At 40.5% G+C, this 20018-nt stretch overlaps 4 protein-coding genes across 5 annotated transcripts in view; 1 reads left to right on the forward strand and 3 right to left on the reverse strand.

The window, feature by feature from the left end:
* LOC146459505 (uncharacterized) lies at positions 1-6169 on the reverse strand. The gene is made up of 2 exons (XM_085089644.1): positions 6083-6169; positions 1-4722 (listed from the first exon to the last, which is right to left on the reverse strand). Exon 2 carries the CDS (start codon positions 4261-4263, stop codon positions 2503-2505), a length of 1761 nt encoding a protein of 586 aa, XP_084945770.1. The 5' UTR covers positions 4264-4722; positions 6083-6169; the 3' UTR covers positions 1-2502.
* Positions 1-15126, reverse strand: LOC146459506 (uncharacterized). 2 transcript variants are annotated; one of them, XR_014857957.1, is made up of 2 exons: positions 10178-15126; positions 1-1036 (listed from the first exon to the last, which is right to left on the reverse strand). XR_014857957.1 is itself a non-coding variant. In XM_085089645.1 (2 exons), the coding sequence occupies exon 2, from the start codon at positions 14163-14165 to the stop codon at positions 12414-12416; it is 1752 nt and encodes a 583-aa protein (XP_084945771.1). In that variant the 5' UTR covers positions 14166-14236; positions 14404-15126; the 3' UTR covers positions 10586-12413. The 2 variants fall into 2 exon arrangements, 1 of the variants encoding a protein (XP_084945771.1); XM_085089645.1 differs by lacking the exon at positions 1-1036 and having other exon boundaries at positions 10586-14236; positions 14404-15126.
* Positions 7553-20018, reverse strand: part of LOC146459507 (polycomb complex protein BMI-1-B-like) — a 27824-nt gene continuing 15358 nt past the window's right edge. The window contains exon 11 of the transcript XR_014857958.1: positions 7553-7769. The gene's annotated coding sequence lies outside the window, so the exon portion shown is untranslated. The remainder of the gene's footprint in view (positions 7770-20018) is intronic.
* Positions 15290-19584, forward strand: LOC146459508 (uncharacterized). The gene has a single exon (XM_085089574.1). It carries the CDS (start codon positions 16115-16117, stop codon positions 17825-17827), a length of 1713 nt encoding a protein of 570 aa, XP_084945700.1. The 5' UTR covers positions 15290-16114; the 3' UTR covers positions 17828-19584.

A 20018-nucleotide genomic window follows, 5' to 3' on the forward strand; every position in this document is an offset into this window, starting at 1 on the left:
TTGGATCCAACAGCGTTTATTTCGAAGCAACTTGTAATCGTAGATGTAATCGAAAAACAGTACAAACTGACTATCTTATTCTTACATGTATTCAACTAAAAGAAGTACAAAATAAGTGCATACAAAATTTATTTGATTTTAGTGAAAGTAAATTACAAAAATATATTTTGAACTCAAGCAGCCGTATTGTTGGTAAGGCTAACTTAAAAGTATCCTAAATAGAAAATTCGTTAAAACAATAAACTACAAGAGTTGCTGAGTAAGGAGTTCTTGGAACACTTATTAGCGGAGTTGGAATGGCAAGGTCAGCGAGCGGCTGTTGAGGCACATACTATCGCTGTTTAATTAAAGAGCACTCTCTCTTTTGCTCGAAACCGCAGCGAAGAACGCAAAAACTGAGCAAACACGAAATTCGAGGCGCAAGTTGCGCGCGCGAGTGTCAAAGTCGCGAGCCGCGAGTAGCGCGGGCGCCGAAAGACGAGTGACTCACCCTTCGAATATTGCGCTCGCTCAGTTTTTTTGCGTTCTTTCCCGCGGATTTTCGAGCAAAAGAGAGAATGCTGGCAGTCTAAATAGGGAGTTCCAATATTCCGAACAAAATACTCATATTTTAAACCTGATGAATGATGACTCAGCTCAACAGTGCTATACTGAAAAGCAAATTAACAGCTATTGTATTTAACTGGATACGTGAAGGTTTGAACTGAAATTAACTTAGAACGTATTGAATCTGCCGAAAAGGTCTCAAATCGAATTGAAACCGTGCGGTTTTAAAAGGAAACTAATTAAAGCGGGTAGATTAACCTGAGGCAGTCTTATTTGACCAAATAGAATCTTAAGTAACGGTAACTAGGAAAGTTTGTGCAGGAACTTAATGCTCTGGAAAGCGCAATTAGGTTCGTTGTGCCACGAGAACAAGTACTGTTGGCTTTTTTAGGGTTTTTGGTTAGCAGATAGCACAAAGCACAAAAACAAAGCGGTATGCCTTTACGGCTGAATGCAACTAAATGTAAATACAGTGAACTATCCTTAAACACTACATAAACTGCAGCTAACAATAAAAGCTTAATCTTTGTTAATTTGGATACAAACGACACGAACACCTTAACCCAATTTGTCACCCTACAGCTCTCAACAGCACTACTAGAAACATGTTGTCAGTACTAAACGTTTCTCTTAACATAATCATACGAATTTTTTATCAGCATAGTTAATAAAAGACAATTGTTATGAAGCCTGACAAATTTCATTGTTGTATGTTTTTGTTAGCATTTTTGGTCTTGACAGTGCACAAGACGACAATATAGATTTTGAAATGTGTCGGAGCGACTGACCAATAGAAACGTGCGTGTTAAGATATTCAACTGTAGCGTGAACATTCATGAAACAAAGGATTGTGCACTGTCATGGCCCTTCCAACATAAATTGCAGCACCATTGTTTTCATGACAAAGTTCCATAACCAGTACCTCAATTAACTATGATATCAGGTGACATTTCACCTAAGAAAACACACATTTTCCCGCACATCTAAATTCGAATTTCGGAGGTAGTTTTAAAGTGTTTCGAACAGATATTCCACCAAAATAATCTGTGGCGTGGCCCTGAATCTTCGAAAAAATGGTCGGGAATCCACCAGAGATTTTTTCTCTCGCGCGTCGCCAGGAACTCGGCATCGACCGAAGACCGAAGCTGGGTGCGGCTAAGCTGCGAGGAAGTAATAAAGATAATAAGAAACATTGAGCGCAAATGGAAACCGCGCGAGAAACTGCCTCTGGCACCGACAAACCTAATTAGAAATACACTAACCTGTTTGCTTGTAACCTGCATAGCATGTGTTTCTGTGGCATTTTGTGCCGGTTTTTCGCTGTTTAACCGTGGGGAAAATTGGACGAAAGCGAGGGAAACGGGGTAGGGGAGTGGGGGAGGGGAGGAGAGAGGAGAAATGACAGAATGCTTGTCCGCAAACCCCACGTTTATGAACATTTGCCACTTCAGTGAATTCATCGCTTTACACCTTGTTAATAACAGAAAGCGAAGTCCTAAGGATGTGAAATCAGTTCACTTCCGTCATAATCAAAACATATTGTACATGAAAGCGTGAAGGCTTCGGCCGTGGTAATTTCAAACAATTTTTGCAGTGTTTGCCATTGCAATTTCAATGCGAGATTTGGAGCTACTCTTTTCGTTAAAATTCCTGCTGATATCTGCAGAAGGTTAGTCTCGAAATTTTTGAAAAGGCCGAGCTCAAATGTTCGCGTAAGTGAATTGAGGAGGATGTAATATCTTCTAACGTAGTCCTCATTTCAAACCTCAAATGTTCATTGGATTACATAACAATAACGAATAATGTGTTTCTTTTCAGATTATTGAAAGTAATTCTCAGGGCACGCGCCAGGTATTTTTGTTATAACGATCTTTGACAACGCAAGAGATCTTCAACTATGTAAAAATTTTAAAGGCTATTTCGATGCAGGTAAACATGCTAATGAAATAAACAGGTTTATACAACAATAACCTTGCAATCGCTAACAAACCCAGCGAGTATGGCGATGCGTCCATCTTTGGTCACTGCAATCTTCGGTGGAACAAGTTTTCTCTCTTCCTTTTCATTCCTTTCTTCCCCTTGATGAATGCAGCTTACACACTTGTGATTTTCATCGTATATTGATATCTTTACAAGGCGTCCGGGCTCAGATGTGTTCGCGCTGGAAACTGCTACGTGTTTGCTCACCGAGTGAAATGCGATTGGCTCAGAAGCAACCACGCGAAAGCTCTCCTCTTCAAGATGCCTTCTCTGCTCAGTAAACACAAGAATACGATCGTCACCATCGTCGACTCTGTCCAAAACCATCAAGCGATGTTGTTCATTGTCAAAAGTCATGTCTTTTGGTTCTTTCAAAACACCCTGCCCAAAACTGTCGACAAACGTTCCATCAGCCTTGTACACTTCCACCGCTGAACATTTTGATTCTTTTTCTTCGATGAGAACGAAGATCTCACTGCTTTCGTTTACGATTAGTGAACAATGTACAAATTGCTCACTCAGGAAAAGCTCAGAGGACAGCTTGTGGATACCATTGCTGAACACATATATCTTATGATGATACTTGTCTGCCCTGATCAGAATAAACAAGTTATTTCGACAGTCCGTAGTGACACTCAAGACGTCTTCATCGGCCAAACGTCGGGGAATTGGATGGAAATGATACAGAAACTCGGCGGTGGCACCGCTTTCATGGAACACTTTGATCTTACGATCACCATCATCCGCCACAACGAATTGCCCCACATAGTTTGTGTCGACGTGTTGTGGTGAAATTAGCTTTCCCGGATCCTCGCTACCAAATGACGAGACTGCAGATAAGTTGACTGCTGTGTTTATCAAATTGTCTTTTTGTTCCTCGTGTAGTTTGCGAAGGGCTTCATCCACTCTTACATCTCTCAGTGGATCAACCGGAAAAATCTTTTTGCTTTCTTCAATCTTGATGCAAGGCCAGGTCCAGGGACCACTGTTTTCGGGATCCAATGATGCGACATGATCGTAAATGATCCGATGGAGGTAGCAGACGCCCACGGAGATTTTTATGTCTTCCTCCTTACTGAAAGGGGATTTTTTGCCCTTATGGTTAACAGCTTCACGAAAAATCCTTGTGACCTTGGGTAAGCTGTGTAGCTCGTCGAGGTAGGTTCTACAAGATGGTAATGTGCTTGAGGGATCTTCTGTATTCTGGAGAATTTTTCCCATGATGCGAATGTACGTAGCTTCAACTCGTTCGGAAACGTCGAGATTTGCATTGTTGAAAGCGCGTGTTGCTTCTCTCGAGGCATCAGAGAAAGCTATTTTCGCTTGCTCAAGTGCTTTTTCAGCTGATTTCTCCAAGTCAGCTCGATTGAGGGTTTTTAGATCATCACTAGCAGGATCAGAATCAACATCCGTGTAGAATGTTGCTTTTCCAACGTAGTCAGGTCGCTTCGTTTTACATTTCTTTCCAATGACTGCTTTGTTTAACACTTCATTTAGTTGCGCTAGCCCGTCCTTGTAAAAGGAATGACTCGAATTCAAAACTGTTCTTGATTCTCTTTGAACTTGAAGGCGGAGACTGTCGATTTCAGTTAAGATAAAGCGGCGAAAGTCCTGATCTGCCACATCGCTATCCACTTTGCGCAGTACTTCTAGTACCTTCTTCCGCTGGATCATCCATAGAACTCCAACGACACCTTTGAAAAGAGTCAATGACATCGATAACACGACTGGATCCATAATTTTTTGCCATGAACTACTAAGTATTTAGCATGTGGAGCATTGACGTGACCAACCCACTCAAAGACTAACTTCTATGAAATGAACAAAAAGAAGACAGGCGAGTGTGAGTTCTAAGTAACTCAGGGGGCATCACTTCCTAGGTCAAATAAACAACAGCTACTTTACAAATCATAATGCCTTTTTCTTGGTTGCTAGCTGAACTGACGTTCAGTGACAGCGGTCGTTATCAAAGAACTAACCTCTCTTCTTGTTAGCCAATCAGCGAACTCTCCTTTTTCAAAGTTCAGGTCGGTCGTAATAACTTTTGAAAATATTTTAAAGAGAACGCAGAAAACTAGAGATGTCTCCATTTCACGCTGGTATGAAAAGACAACATAGCAGAATGGATTGACAGTTTATTGGGGGAAAATTAAAGCCGGATCCACTTCCCGTTGGCATTCCTATAAACGTAAGGGACTGTGCAATAATTATCTGGAGTGGGGGGGGGGGGGGGGGGTTCTAAGATTAATAGAGGGGGCCTGAACTTAAACCAAAACGCAGGGTGGAGGAGGGGGGGGGGGGGGGTAAGATGATATTTCTTAACATTTGTAGGGGGGTTAGAAGTTAAACTGAGAGGTCTGATCTCAATCCATGGACTCAAGATAATGTATATTACATGTAAGCTAATCAAAATCAATTTTCGGAATCTTTTAAGAAATATTAATATTAACAGCTTCAAAACCTTGTACTAAAAAAGTTTGTCTCAACAATATTAAACATATATTCAAGAACTTGAGTTAAATCCCGAGTTGGTTTTGAACAAGCACTTTCGCTTCCCCAACGAAGCATTTACAGGAAAGCAAGTCCCTCAGACAAGATTTGTCCGTATGTGATGTACAGGGGCACCCAACGACAGTTTTCTCTCAAATCCTTTGAAAAGTAATTTTAAGCTATCTGGAGTGCCTTTAAAGCTCTGTAGGTTCATTTCAGGACGCGCTATAATATTTTTATCTATTCGGTCAATTTAGGGGAACTTGAGTCTTTTCGAAAATACTAGGGCATTTTTGTCCATTTCCCGAAAACCTTAGGTCTTATTTCCTTTCCGAAAATCTTAGCTGACCTTTCTTCGGTACCCGAAACCAAATTTTTATCAATCCGAAAACACTAGGCCTTAAATTTCCCATATCACGAACGTTCGAGGTGAAAATTCCCTTTAAAAAATGGTAAGGGATTAAGGGCCTTCCGAACAGATAATTTACCGAAACGATCCGTTGGGTGCCCCTGGATGTAAACAGTAATAATGTCTCTTGGTCAATGTTGTCAATTTGCGGGATGCCAAATATCTCTGGGTGGTATTCCCAGTCAACGGGACTTCCTCCCAGCGATTGGAAGATTATACAAGCCCTTCGCTTTCTATGTTCGGATGCTGTTTTCTTTCGATGTTCGGATTTCTTCCTGGTTTCCTTTTTCTTTCTTGAAACTGATGATACCTCAAGTGATTCTGATGAGGAGTCAACCGAGTATGAAGGTGGTTCATCAGGCGACGATTATGTGGAGCGCAGCTTCCAAGTTTTATTTATTGATGATGCAGACATGCCAGAAGTAGTGTAAAGGTAAAGAGGGATGTAAGGAGGATCGGAGGTTGGGGAGGGGGGGGGGAGGGGGTTGAAAGTAACCTCCCCTCTAGACGGGGGTGGACAAGAAGTTATTTTAACCTAATTCAGGGGGGGGGGGGGGGTGCAACTGTATTTTAAGGCCTACTTTGCTAATTTTATAACCCCCCCCCCCTACTAGGGGGTAAGGCTTACCAGATAATTATTGCACAGTCCCTAATTACTGTCGTGACGTGCTAGAATGAAATCTGCTTCTCTTAGGCCCCACCTCACACAAGATGCACGATGTAAGGTCTTATACGAATACAAACCATTACACTCTTTAAAAAGACATTACACTGGTTTAGCAAAAGAACGAGAAGGTCAGTTGACAACGGCGCGCGCATCAAGAATACCCATAAGATAGTCGAAATAGACTCGCGTTCAGACTATTCTGCTTTCTCTTGCGTCTTCAAATAACATTTCTGTTCTGTTGCAAAATAAGCCTAATTTTGCTTGTGCTTCGACCTTACTCGATACCTCACTTGGAGTATTCCGATATCCAGCGTGAGCCCGACTGTACGCATCTATTGTTATCAAGGTTTTGGTGGCAATGAAAGACTCCTTGTTTCCTTTATTCTCGATCTGGCATTCTTTCAAACAAATAGTAGCACTTATCACGGTTAGAAGCGGCTTGACATGAAAGCGAAAACAATTTGATCACCAGCATTGATTGACCTTTTCCCCTTCTTTCGTTGCCTTATAAAACAAAGGAATATTTGACTTCAAGCTCAACTGTAATGACAGCTATCAAAACTCGAGTCATGCTGGAATATTGAATGATCGTTGTATCCGTTTTTCTCGACGCTCCCAAGTTGCGCACGACGCCGCTCCCGGAATAGAAACCTTGCGCTTGAAAGTATTATGGCTATAACCTCCGCCTTACCTCAGTTGGATTACTCGTAAGTAGACTTCGGGAAGAAGCTGAAAAATTGAGGGAAAGCGATGTCCAACGTGAAATCGACTATATTGAGTAGCAGTTGGCTAGTCTTGCAAGATCGCATCTATTATCAAGTATCACGTTATGCAGACAAGGAGTGCTCATGTTTCCTTTAAAAAATAAATACGTTGATGAGATTGGTGCAGGGCAATTCTGAGTGTTTATGCTCACGCAAAACCACTCAATTCTACTGAGAAACTGAAATCACTGATGTAAGGATAATATGGTCACGTGGTGATTTCTGCAGTTTGCCGTTAGCGTAATTTTAAGTGTCTCTTATTATTCTCGTATATACCTCAGGAAAGTTATATGAAGCCTCCTGCTCTTGACCATCTTCACCCACTGCTCTGTTTTTAAAATTAGTCGATTTAGATATATAAAATTTCAAGATGAAAGAGTTTCGTGTTTACCGTGTGGCATGAAATTTTCTTGGAATCTAATTTCAACGAATTTCGCGTTTCCATCGATCCGCGGAAATAGGATCCCGGAAAACTAAACTCCCAAAGCACCATTTGTAACTAGAGGATGATTCGTGACCCTTAAATGGTGCACAGCTACTTTTTGTGCTTTTGTGAAGAAAATAGGCTAATCGGCTAAACCCATTCCAGAGAAAACAGAATGTTCAAGCTCTTCTGCCATCGTAGTAAATTTAAATAAACAGGACAAGATGGCAGATGAAGGAATGGAGCGATCCAAAAAATTTAAATCATTGTAAAAGGTTTAAAGCCAGGATCACCTGTTGTTTTGTAATACGTTAAAAGCAAAGCTAAAATACAAACTCCTTTTAACACAAAAGAAAAAATAAAAGTGAATTACATATTATTATTCTTTGCTTTCACAAGACGATTGCTAGGAGGCTGTTTGGTTCTGATCACCTTTCGCTTTCAGTTTGTAAAAACTCTGCACGCAGCAGATGAAAACAGAAATTCTCACTTCAGTGTCCTAACAGCCCCAGTGAGTTAAAAAATCATTTTAAATTAGCCCGGCTAAAGAAGTATTTCTGGAGTACATTTTCAAGCTTTCAGAACGTCAGAGAAACTAAAATACGAAATATTTTCTTCGCAACAAAGCCCGTGAAAGGACCAAAGGTGACATGTCAAGGCACGTGCTCAGTGTTTCGAACAAGTTGATCCAAAATCGCTTCAACATTGAACGGCGAACAAACCAACTTCCTCGCAGTCATTTCCTTTTTTTCCTTCTATTTCTCAGGAAAGAATTTTGTGTGATAGCAACTGAAATTGCACGTTTGTGAATTCTGATATTATTTTACTTCTGGAATACCTAGAACTGAATCTTTTCAAGCTAGCAGACCAAAATAATTCCAGGTCCTGCTCGCTTACTAGAGTTCGAAAGTTTGTTGGCTGAAGTTCTATAAAAATATATACTCACCATATGTATTTGTTTGTTTGAAGCCAAGTCTTCTTACTTCCATTTCGGTATATTTTCAAGAGCAAAGTTCGTCCTCACACGTCTTCACTTGTCGGCAAGTTCGTTACTTTGACGCGAATGCCGATGCTGGAACCAATCAACAACTGCTAAAAACGATACCAGTACGAATTCTGACAAGAATACATTCCTTAATTGACATGCTTATGAATGAATATTCTATCGCCTTCATCGTGCTGAAAACTGGCCTAGCAAAGTGGTGACCATTCCTGAAGGCCCCCCAAACCTTGGCCAGGATATAATAATTGCGGAAATATTGGTCACCCGCTAACGGGCGTAATTTAATTTGGTTATTGGAAGAGAAATACTTCTGGAGAACATTCTCAACAGTTATCGCTGATAAATTCACTTTGCGTTGTCAAAAAGATTAGTTCGTTTTGTGCACGAAATAGAGTAAGAGACGTATCAAAGTAAATCCAACTGTGCTCAAGGGCTGGCCCCTGGTTCCTAAACTTTTTACCAGTTTGTGCATAAACAACATTCGCTATCACTGGAAACAACTGTTTCTGAAAATCAATAAAAACTCGAAAGTCTATCTGTCTAGGTGTTCTCAAACAGAAAATTTCGCTTCCATGAGAAATGTAATGTGCTGGCGCAAACATTTATGAATGTCTTGAAGGGGCTCGAAAAAATAAAAATACATCTTTGCGAAAACATATATGCGGCTTTTTTTCTTAAACATGATTGGTGATTCCTTTGTTTGTTAAACCTGATGCTTCCGCGTTTGCACACACACAGAATTGTAGTGGAAACAATCTTTCTTGAATATTAATGAATATTCAATTAACCTCTCAAATGGGCAAGTCACTCGCGAGAAAGGAGCCATCACTCTCTTGAGGTACAGGATCAAACCACAAACTGGTACGCAGCAATAATGAGAGCTAACTCGACTTGAATCCAACAGCGTTTATTTCGAAGCAACTTGTAATCGTAGATGTAATCGAAAAACAGTACAAACTGACTACCTTATTCTCACATGTACTCAACTAAAAGAAGTACAAAATAAGTGCATACAAAACTTATTTGATTTTAGTGAAAGTAAATTACAAAAATATATTTTGAACTCAAGCAGCCGTATTGTTGGTAAGGCTAACTTAAAAGTATCCTAAAGAGAAAATTCCTTAAAACAATAAACTACAAGAGCTGCTGAGCAAGAAGTTCTTAGAGCACTTATTAGCGGAGTTGGAAGGGCAAGGTCAGCGAGCGGCTGTTGAGGCACATACTATCGCTGTTTAATTAAAGAGCACTCTCTCTTTTGCTCAAAACCGCAGCGAAGAACGCAAAAACTGAGCAAACACGAAATTCGAGGCGCAAGTTGCGCGCGCGAGTAGCGCGGGTGCCGAAAGACGAGTAAGTCACCCCTCGAATATTGTGCTCGCGCAGTTTTTTGCGTTCTTTCCCGCGGATTTTCGAGCAAAAGAGAGACTGCTGGCCGTCTAATTAAAGAGTTCCAATATTCCGAACAAAAAACTCATATTTTAGTCCTGATGAATGATGACTCAGCTCAACAGTGCTATACTGAAAAGTAAATTAACAGCTATTGTATAAAAAAAAACTGGATACGTGAATATTTGAACTGAAATTAACTTAGAACGTATTGAATCTGCCGAGAAGGTCTCAAATCGAATTGTAACCGTGCGGTTTTAAAAGGAAACTAATTAAGCCAGGTAGATTAACCTGAGGCAGTCTTATATTAAGTAACGGTAACAAGGAAAGTTTGTGCAGGAACTCAACGCTCTGGAAAGCGCAATTAGGTTCGTTGTGCCACGAGAACAAGTATTGTTTGCTTTTTTAGGGTTTCTGGTTAGCAGATAGCTAAAGCACGAAAACAAAGCGGGATGCCTTTACGACTGAATGCAGCTAAATGTAAATACAGTGAATTATCCTTAAACACTACATTCAAAACGGCAGCTAACAATAAAAGCTAAATCCTTATGTTAATTTGGATACAAACGACACGAACACCTGAACCCAATTCGTCACTTTACAGCTCTCAACCACACTACTAGAAACATGTTGTCCGTACTAAACGTTTCTCTTAACATATAATGATACGAAATTTATATCAGCATACAGTCGAACCTGTAGATAACGGCCCTGTATTGAGCGGCCACCCTCTCTTAAGCGGCCAGTTTTTAAAGTCCCGATTGTTTGCTCATACAAACGCTGTATTTGTTACCTGTATTAGGCGGCCACCTCTATTAAGCGGCCGCGGCCACCCTGTAGCAGTCCTATGTTTGTCTTTCTTTGTTATTTTTACCTGCATTAAGCGGCCACCCTTGAAAGGAAACTAAGCCATATGTTATTTTATGCGGTATTTTATTGTGTTTAAAATGCGATCCAGCATCACTATAAAGAAATAACATGTACAAAGCTACTGTAAGCTGATACTCGGCCGTTTAATGTAGTTAACGCTTTTCAGATGTCCGCAATGCGCTGAAGTACAGTACCATATCACGAACGCTAAAAAAAATTTGTTTTGAATATGCTTCACTCTTTAGCAAGAAATTCCTCTTTAATTAACATGTTCTTCAGCCATGTGACATTGAACATTGAGCGTAACAACTATGAAATGACGGAATGAGATATTTTGTTGTGAACTGTAAGTCATAGAAATAGAGCATTGTATACCGTAGGAGAGTAGAAAACAATCTATTGTATAGTACTTTTACACAATGTTACGTATACAGTATTATACCGTTAAGTTACAAGTTGGCACTGAACTTTGTTTAAAGTATTGAAAGAGTGTTGATTGTCCTATTGTTTCCTTGCATAAAGTGTTTTTGTATGATACGCCATTAAAATTGACATTAGACCAAGCCCAGTGAGTATTTTTAGTGATCCTGCATTAAGCGGCCAGTTACTCAAGTCCCGAGGGTGGCCGTTATATACAGGTTCGACTGTAGTTAATAAAAGGTAATGGTTATGAAGCCTGACAAATTTCATTGTTATATGTTTTTGTTAGCATTTTTGGTCTTGACAGTGCACAGACTGACCAATAGAGATATTCAACTGTAGCGTGAATATTCAAACAAAAGAATGTGCACTGTTGTGGCCCTTCCAACATAAATTGCAGCACCATTGTTTTGATGGCAAAGTTTCATAACCAGTCCCTCAATTAACTATGATATCAGGTGACATTTCACCCAAAAAACACAAGTTTTCCCGCACAACTATAAAATTCGAATTTCAAGGGTGGTTCGAAAGTGTTTCGAACAGATATTCCACCAAAATAATCTGTGGCGTGCCCCTGAATCTTCGAAAAATGGTCGGGAATCCACCAGAGATTTTTCTCTCGCGCGTCGCCAGGAACTCGGCATCCACCGAAGACCGAGGCTGGGTGCGGCGAAGCCGCGAGGAAGTAATAAAGATAATAAGAAACATCGAGCGCAAATGGAAACCGCGCAAGAAACTGTTGCTTGTAGCCTGCGTAGCATGCGTTTCTGTGGCATTTTGTGCCGGTTCTTCGCTGTTTAACCGTGGGGAAAATTGAACAGGAGCGAAGGAAACGGGGTAGGGGAGTGGGGGAGAGGGGGAAAGAGGAGAAATGACAGAATGCTTGTCCGCAAACCCCACGTTTATGAACATTTGCCGCTTCAGTGAATTCATCGCTTTACACCTTGTTGATAACAGAAGCGAAGTCCTAAGGATGTGAAATTTCACTTCCGTCAAAATCAAAACATATTGTCCATGAAAGCCGGCGTGAATTCGAGAGAAGCAATGCGATGCCGAAGGCTTCAGCCGTGGTATTTTGCAGTGTTTGCCATTGCAATTTCAAGGCGAAAATTGCAGCTACCCTTTTCGTTAAAATTCCTGCTGATTTCTGCAGAAAGGTTGGTCTCGAAATTTTTGACAAGGCCGAGCTCTTTTCGGAACAAGTGTGCTCGTAAGTGAATTGAGGAGGATGTAATATCTTTTAACGTAGTCCTCATTTCAAATCTCGAATGTTCATTGGATTACATAACAATAACGAATAATGTGGTTCTTTTCAGATTATTGAAAGTTATTCTCAGGGAACGCGCCAGGTTTTTTTGCTATAACGATCTTTGAAGAAGCAAGAGATCTTCAACTATGTTATAATTTTAAAGGCTATTTCGATGCAGGTTAACAAGCTAATGAAATAAACAGGCTTATACAACAATAATCTTGCAGTCGCCCACAAACCCAGCGAGTATGGCGAGACATCCATCTTTGGTCACTGCAATCTCCGGTGGAACAATTTTTTTCTCTTCCTTTTCATTCCTTTCTTCCCCTTGATGAATGCAGCTTACACACTCGTGATTTTCATCGTATATTGATATCTTTACAAGGCGTCCGGGCTCAGATCTGTTCGCGCTGGAAACAGCTATGTGTTTGCTCACCGGGTGGAATGCGATCGCCTCAGAAGGAACCACGCGAAAGCTTTCCTCTTCAAGAGGCTCCCCCAGTTCAGTGAACACAAGAATACGATCGTCACCATCGTCGACTCTGTCCAAAACCATCAAGCGATGTTGATCATTGACTAAAGTCATGTCTTTTGGTTCTTTCAGAATATCCTGCCCAAAACTGCGGACAAACGTTCCATCAGCCTTGTACACTTCCACCGCTAAACATTTTGATTCTTTTTCTTCGATGAGAACGAAGATCTCACTGCTTTCGTTTACGATTGGTAAACAACGTACCAATCGCTCACTCAGGGACAGCTCAGAGGACAGCTTGTGGATACCATTGCTGAACACATATATCTTATGATGATACTTGTCTGCCCTGATCAGAACAAATAAGTTGTCTTGACAGTCCGTAGTGACACTCAAGACGTCTTCATCGGCCAAACGTCGGGGAATTGGATGGAAATGATACAGACACTCACCGCTTTCATGGAACACTTTGATCTTACGATCACCATCATCCGCCACAACAAATTGTCCCACTGAGTTTGTGTCCACGTATCGTGGTGAAATTAGCTTTCCAGCATCCTCGTTACCAAATAACGAGACTGCAGATAAGTTGACTGCTGTGTTTATCAAATTGTCTTTTTGTTCCTCGTGTAGTTTGCGAAGCGCTTCATCCACTCTTACATCTCTCAATGGATCAACCGGATACATCTTCTTGCTTTCTTCAATTTTGATGCAAGGCCATTTCCAGGGACCTCTGTGTTTGGGGTCCAATCGTGCGACATGATCGTAAATGATCCGATGGAGGTAGCAGACGCCCACGAAAATTTTTATGTCTTCCTCCTTACTGAAAGGGGACTTTTTGCCCTTATGGTTAACAGCTTCACGAAAAATCCTTGTGACCTTGGGTAAACTGTGCAGCTCGTGGAGGTAAAATCTACAAGATGGCAATGTGCATGAGGGATCTTCGGTATTCTGGAGAATTTTTCCCATAATACGAATGTACGTAGCTTCAACTCGTTCGGGAACGTCGAGATTTGGATTGTTGAAAGCGGTTGTTGCTGCATCCGAGGCTTTAGAGAAAGCTTCTTTTGCTTGCTCAAGTGCTTTTTTAGCTGATTTCTCCAAGTCAGCTCGATTAAGGGCGTCTAGATCATCACTCGTAGGTCGAACAAATTCATCATCCGTGTAGAATGTTGTTCCTTCAACGCAGTCAGGTCGCTTTGCTTTACCGGACTTCTTTCCAACGCCTGCTTTGTTTAACGTTTCATTTAGTTGCGCTAGGCCTTCCATATAATGGGAATGACTCGTATTCAAGTCTTTCCTTGATTCTCGGTCAACCCGAAGGCGGACATTGTCGATTTCAGTTAAGATGAAGCGGCGAAAGGTCTGATCCGCCACATCGCTATCCGCTTTGCGCAGTTCTTCTAGTAGCTTCTCTCGTTGGATTATCCATAGAACTCCAAAGGCACCTTTGAAAAGAGTCAGTGATATCGACACTGGATCCATAATTTTTCATAAACTATTTAGTATTCAGCATGTGGAGCATTGAAGTGACCAACCCACTTAACGACCAACTTCTGTGGAATGAACAAAAACAAGACAGACAACTGTGAATTCTAAGTAACTCATGGGTCATCGCTTCCGAGGTGAAATAAACCAGAGCTGCTTTACAAATCTCAATGCATTCTCTTTGTTGTCAGTTGAACTGCCGTTAAGTGACAGCGGTGGTTATCAAACAACTAACCTCTCTTGTTAGCCAATCGACAGCGAACTCTTCACTTTCAAAGTTCAGGTCGATCGTAATTACTTGTGAAAATATTTTAAAGACAACGCTGAAAACTTGACAATTTCGATTTCACTTTGGTATAACAAGACAACATAACAGAATGGATTGACAGTTTATTGGGGCAAATTAAAACTGGATCCACTCCCCGCTGGCATTCTTTAAACGTAATTACTATTGCGACGTGCTGTAATGAACTCTGCTTCTGTTAGGCCACGCCTCACACAAGTCTTGTACGACGATGTGTACGGTCCTATATTATAATACAAACCATTAAAAGTTTTATAAAGGCACTACGCTTGTGCTTCGGCAATTGGAGTATTCCGGTATCCAGCGCGAGCCCGACTGTTCGCATCTATTATTGTCAAGGTTTTGGTGGCAATGAAAGACTCTTTGTTTCCTTTTGGGTCATGATTTATTCATTTTAGATCATGGCATTCTTTCAAACAACAAGATGCCCCTAATGGCATTTTCGCGGAATGCTTACTGTGACCTCATTTATTCCCATTGTATGCTCTGCAGATTTTTAAAATTATCCTAGCTAATGGAATAGTTTGTTTCATAAAGATAGCGTAATGTTGTTTCCGTATTCCTTTGTGTTGCACTACTTATCATTATACCCGAAAATATGATTACGATAACGTGGCCTGACTCACGTTTTCTATTCTGGTTATTTAATTTCGATAAAAGTGTAAGATTACAAATTGTTCTAGTCCCCCCCCCCCCTCCCCCAAGCAAAAAAGCGAAAAACAAAACAAACGAACAAAAACAAAAAAAGAGAGAAAAATAGGCAAAAAGCTTTCCTAAATGAAAACTTTTAGTAAGAAATGGCAATCAAACCTTAAATCTTTTTGTGAAGTGGATTTCCAGTAGCGTTTAAGCATCAATTCGACAAAGTGATGTGATGTGTGTTTTAGCTTATTAATGACCTTTTCTCCTCGCATTGCGGTTCTACAACTGTCAAATAAAGAATGATTCCTTCGCCAGGAACTCTCCAATTTCCACCGTTTTAACTGTCGAGTGCTTCTTAGAAGTTATTTTTTCGATTTACGTTACTGCTTCAAAAGGAGAAAGCAGAATTTAATCCAGGTTTAACGAATAAATCAAATGATGATTTGACGTCACACAGGTGGGGATGAGGGGGCCCCCTCCCTCGTGATATAAGCGCCGATAATAAAATTTTGTTTGGCGGTTTTTGCTGAAGACAATCAAAGCATAGGTCCTTTCTACGAGAGAGCAGAGTTTAAGAAATAAATTAATGTGTAGATTTGAAGCTACCATGAAGAAAAAACAGAAGAAGAAGAAGAAGAAGAAGAAGAAGAAGAAGAAGAAGAAGAAGAAGAAGAAGAAGAAGAAGAAGAAGAAAAACAAGCTTCCCAGTCCAATTTTAGACATGGTCTGCCCTCAAGGCATCCCGCGTAAATAGTAGCAGTTCTGATAGTTAAAAACGGCTTGACATGAAAGCGAAAACAATTTGATCATCAGTATTGACCTTTCCACCCTGCTTCCTTTCCAACAAAGGAATATTTGAATTCAGCCTCAACTACAATGACAGCTATCAAAACTCGAGTCATGCTGGAATATTCAACAAACATTGTTTCTGTTTTACCTCGCCGCACCCTAGTTGCGCACGACGCCGCTTCCAAATAGAAACCTTGCGCTTGAAGGTATTATGGCCGTTACCTCCGCCTTATTCGATACGTCAGTTGGATTACTCGTAAATAAACTTCGGGAAGAAGCTGAAAAATTGAGAGAAAGCGATGTCCGACGTGAAATCGACTATTTCAAGTTGCAGTTGGATGGTCTTGCAAGATCGCATCTATTATCAAGTATCACGTTCTGCAGAGAGGGAGTGCTCCACCTTTTCAAACTAAAATGCAGTACCGGCGAAGATCAAGCTAAAATAACCCAGTCTGGAGAGGGAATCGAAGGTAAACAGGTTGCTGTCTTTGCAAGCCGTTCCCCAATCGATCGACTACCTAATTTATCTAGGGATCTGAACGATTTGAAGCTGACCAATTTGGATGATGCGGAAGAAAGAGCACTTTCTGCTGCCAAGAAAGATTTCGAACAAGCCCGCATCAAGGCTATCGAAGCTTTTAGTAACGAATCTTTACCCCCGTGTGATCGCATTCAAGCAATGGTTATTCGTGTCGCAGCGACAATGCTGGAGAACGTAGACCATCCCGAGGACGCGTTGCCAGTCTGTATATCATGCCTGGAAGAACTTCACGCTCTTCCAGAAGTGAAGGAAAGCTTTAGTGTAGAAATCAATAAACCCTTCAAATATCGTTATTACAAGGAATACCGGAGACAAATTATTTCTTCCGTTTGTCGAATTAATCATGCCGTTCGCAATGCCGCAGTAATGGTCGCCAAGAAAGGGGAGCTGTTTTCGTTACCTTTAATCGACAATGGAGTGGAAGAAATAGATCCCTTGCATGATCAAAGAGTCGCTGAAAGTTTAGGTAAACTGGAGATGCAACATTATTCCGTAACTGCGTTAACCCTTGGCCAGAAGAATGAAAAGGAAAAACCAAAAATACCGCAAGGCATCGCTTCAAATTCTAATGGCCACTTTATTGTTGGGGACGAATGGGATCGAAGTATTAAAATATTTGACAGGGACATAAATTTCCAGTCGTCTTTCTGCGGTGCTCCGATTGACGATGAAAACACAATTGTAGGCATTGCAGATGTTGCCACTGATATTTTTGACAACGTATATGTACTTGTCGAACTGCATGAAAAGTCATCGAGCACAGCGTGTTTCAAGATATATCTGTTTGATCAACAAGGCAACACGAAGCATCACTTTTTCTTAAGAAAAGAAACTACACAAGTGTTAAGAGTGACTGTGAGCAGGCACAATGAAATTCTTGTCTTGGGAGACAGTTCTGAGGAGAACACCAAAAGTGTCGTCGATGTATACAATCCTAATGATGGAGAATTCATCCGCAACTTTGGAGAAAAAACTTTGAACCGTGCTGAAGACTTATGTGCAACCAGTGATGGTCGAGTCGTTGTTTTGGATAGAGATGATCAGGGAGCCCTATCAGTTCTAGTGTTTGGTCCAGACGACAAGTGCATCAGCGATGATTTCCTCAAGCATTTCGAGGAAAAGGAAAGAGTCATCACAAAATTAAGATCCTCGATTGCTTCCCACCGAGAGAGTAATCATGTCGTCATTGCAATCCCGAGTGAGCAAGGGGATCCGTTGCAAATTCTCAGATTAGACATCGACAGTGGTACGTTTCTTCCGAACATTTTACTCCCAGTGGAAGGACTCGTTTCGACACGAGGGATTTCAGTGACTGTGGAGGGACGTATCGCTCTAAGCTTACTTGATAAGACTGGGGGAGACAGTAAGGTACTTGTTGTATAGACTAAAATACAACCACATTCATTTATGATCATGGTATTTTTATCAATCATGCATGTATAGTTATTTTAGGGCCGCTTCGGTCATGTATTACTGTGCCGAACAGATACCGTGATCGCATCAGTTAACTTTGAATTTGGCACGAAACTCGAAGGCACCAGCAGTCGACGAAAGAACGAGATTAGAATATTTTCAAACGTCGCGCTACTGTGGTGTCCGCGAACTCCATCCAAAACTTATAAATACATTTCGAGATGGATTAATTTTAACAGATGGTAATAATTTTCTCTTGAGCAACTATTAAAATCTGATGTGAATCATTTCGTTCATTTATCGTACATATTTTCATCTTGTAGAATCCGCATGTTTTAATAGTCTAAGTAAGAGCTCTTAGGAAATGTATGGTCTGGAAAACAAACACAGCATCAGTTATTGAATTTTTAAAACCTTGCCCTCGATAAATCAATATAGTTACTCTAGCTGCCAAGAAGTCCATCTTCGATCTGCATTCTCATGAAACTTTCATGTGCAGTTTTGTTCAAGCCAGAGAGCATTAACTATTTAGCGAGCTAGTCTGGCCATCCCGTCGAAGGTTTCGAGGTTTTTTCGACTCTATATATCAAATAGTCGCTATAAATCCGTACTTTCTCATTTTATCGCAAGAATTTTTTTAACTATTTCTGTCACAACCTAAAAAAAGTTGTTATATACTACAGCCTTATAGCGTGAAAACATTGATGATTATTGAACAGCTGCACGGTCATGCTTCACAGTGTTATGTTTACCAAATGCAGCGTCTAGTTTTGCCATTTACGCAGCATAATCAAATGCAGCGAAACTTCTCTATGAGACCACCTCTTGCAAACTACCTCTCTCTTTACAAAAAAATCACTTAGGTATTCAATTTATCACAATTCCAGCATTTTGATTCGAGAGATCTTAAAGCCACCTGTAAAGAATGAATGTTTTTGCACAGTAGTTTTGCTTCAGATAATAGGGATCTTCAGATCTAACAACGAGCACAAGATTGAGTACCAGTACGAACTATTGGTAAACGTTACCTTCAAGGAGTTGGCTCCTTTGATGAATTGGATTGAGGTTGTAGGTACGATTCCTGCAGACGTCGAAAATATTTTAGTTTTGCCTCGTGTGGTCTTCCTAGGGCTGAGAACTCAGTTTAACATACACTACAGAGTTAATAATCTGATCCACCATTTGTGCCATTAGTGCTAGCCAGCGGCACAACATTCATTGTACTCCAATTTAGATTTGCTAAAAGAACCGTTTGGATTCAATTAAGCGTTGCTCTACCGACTGAGCTGCGAGGGATGAATGGATGACACTTTATTTCAATAGGGTGCACAATTTTAGTCGAGACTGTAGTCTCCTTTATGGCCCTAGGGCAGTCAGCGGGTGTGAGCGAATAAACGCAATCCTAGTCGTTACCATGGCCAGTCGTTATTGTAAATACAAGAGTTCAGTTAATTATTGGATATCTTTTTTTTTAGGATAATTTAGTTGTCGCAGTATTACTCGTTTGCGCTTCATGTTTTACATAAGGTAAAATTATGCAAAAAAAATGTATGCGAGCTTTGTATATTTTGGTTTGTGTATTTTTGTGTATTTTGGAACTGGTTGTACGTCAACAGTACACCCATATATACTCTCCTTTCTTAAAAACATGTTTTATCTTACTGTAATCAATATTAAATATTTTTGTTGTCAATGATTTGATTAGCTAATAAAAATAAAGAGCTATACGGAATTAGTTCTCGTCTCTTTCCGCAGTTGCTGTCATGGGGACCAGCAGAAAAGAGAGGTTTAGAATTGTGTTTAAGGCAAAAGGCAAACGGAAGCTTCGCGTTCATGTTTCCTTAAAAAATAAATACATTGATGAGATTAGTGCAGGGCAATTCTGACTTTTCATGCTAATGCAAAACTACTCAATTTTACTGAGAAACTAAAATCAGCGAGCGGCACTGATGTAAGATAAATATGGTCACGTGGTCATTTCTAAAGTTTGCCGTAAGCGAAACATGTTTAAGGAAACATGAACGCGAAGCTCCCGTTTGTCTCTCAGAAACGTTATACGAAGCCTCCTGCTTTTCACCATGTTCTCCCACTGCTCTGTTCGTCCGCTTTTTTTAATTAGTCAATTTAGATATATAGAATTTCAAGACGAAAGAGTTTCGTG

The sequence above is a fragment of the Pavona decussata genome, unplaced genomic scaffold (assembly GCF_977016875.1).
Source record: "Pavona decussata unplaced genomic scaffold, jaPavDecu1.1 SCAFFOLD_219, whole genome shotgun sequence".
NCBI lineage: Eukaryota > Metazoa > Cnidaria > Anthozoa > Scleractinia > Agariciidae > Pavona > Pavona decussata.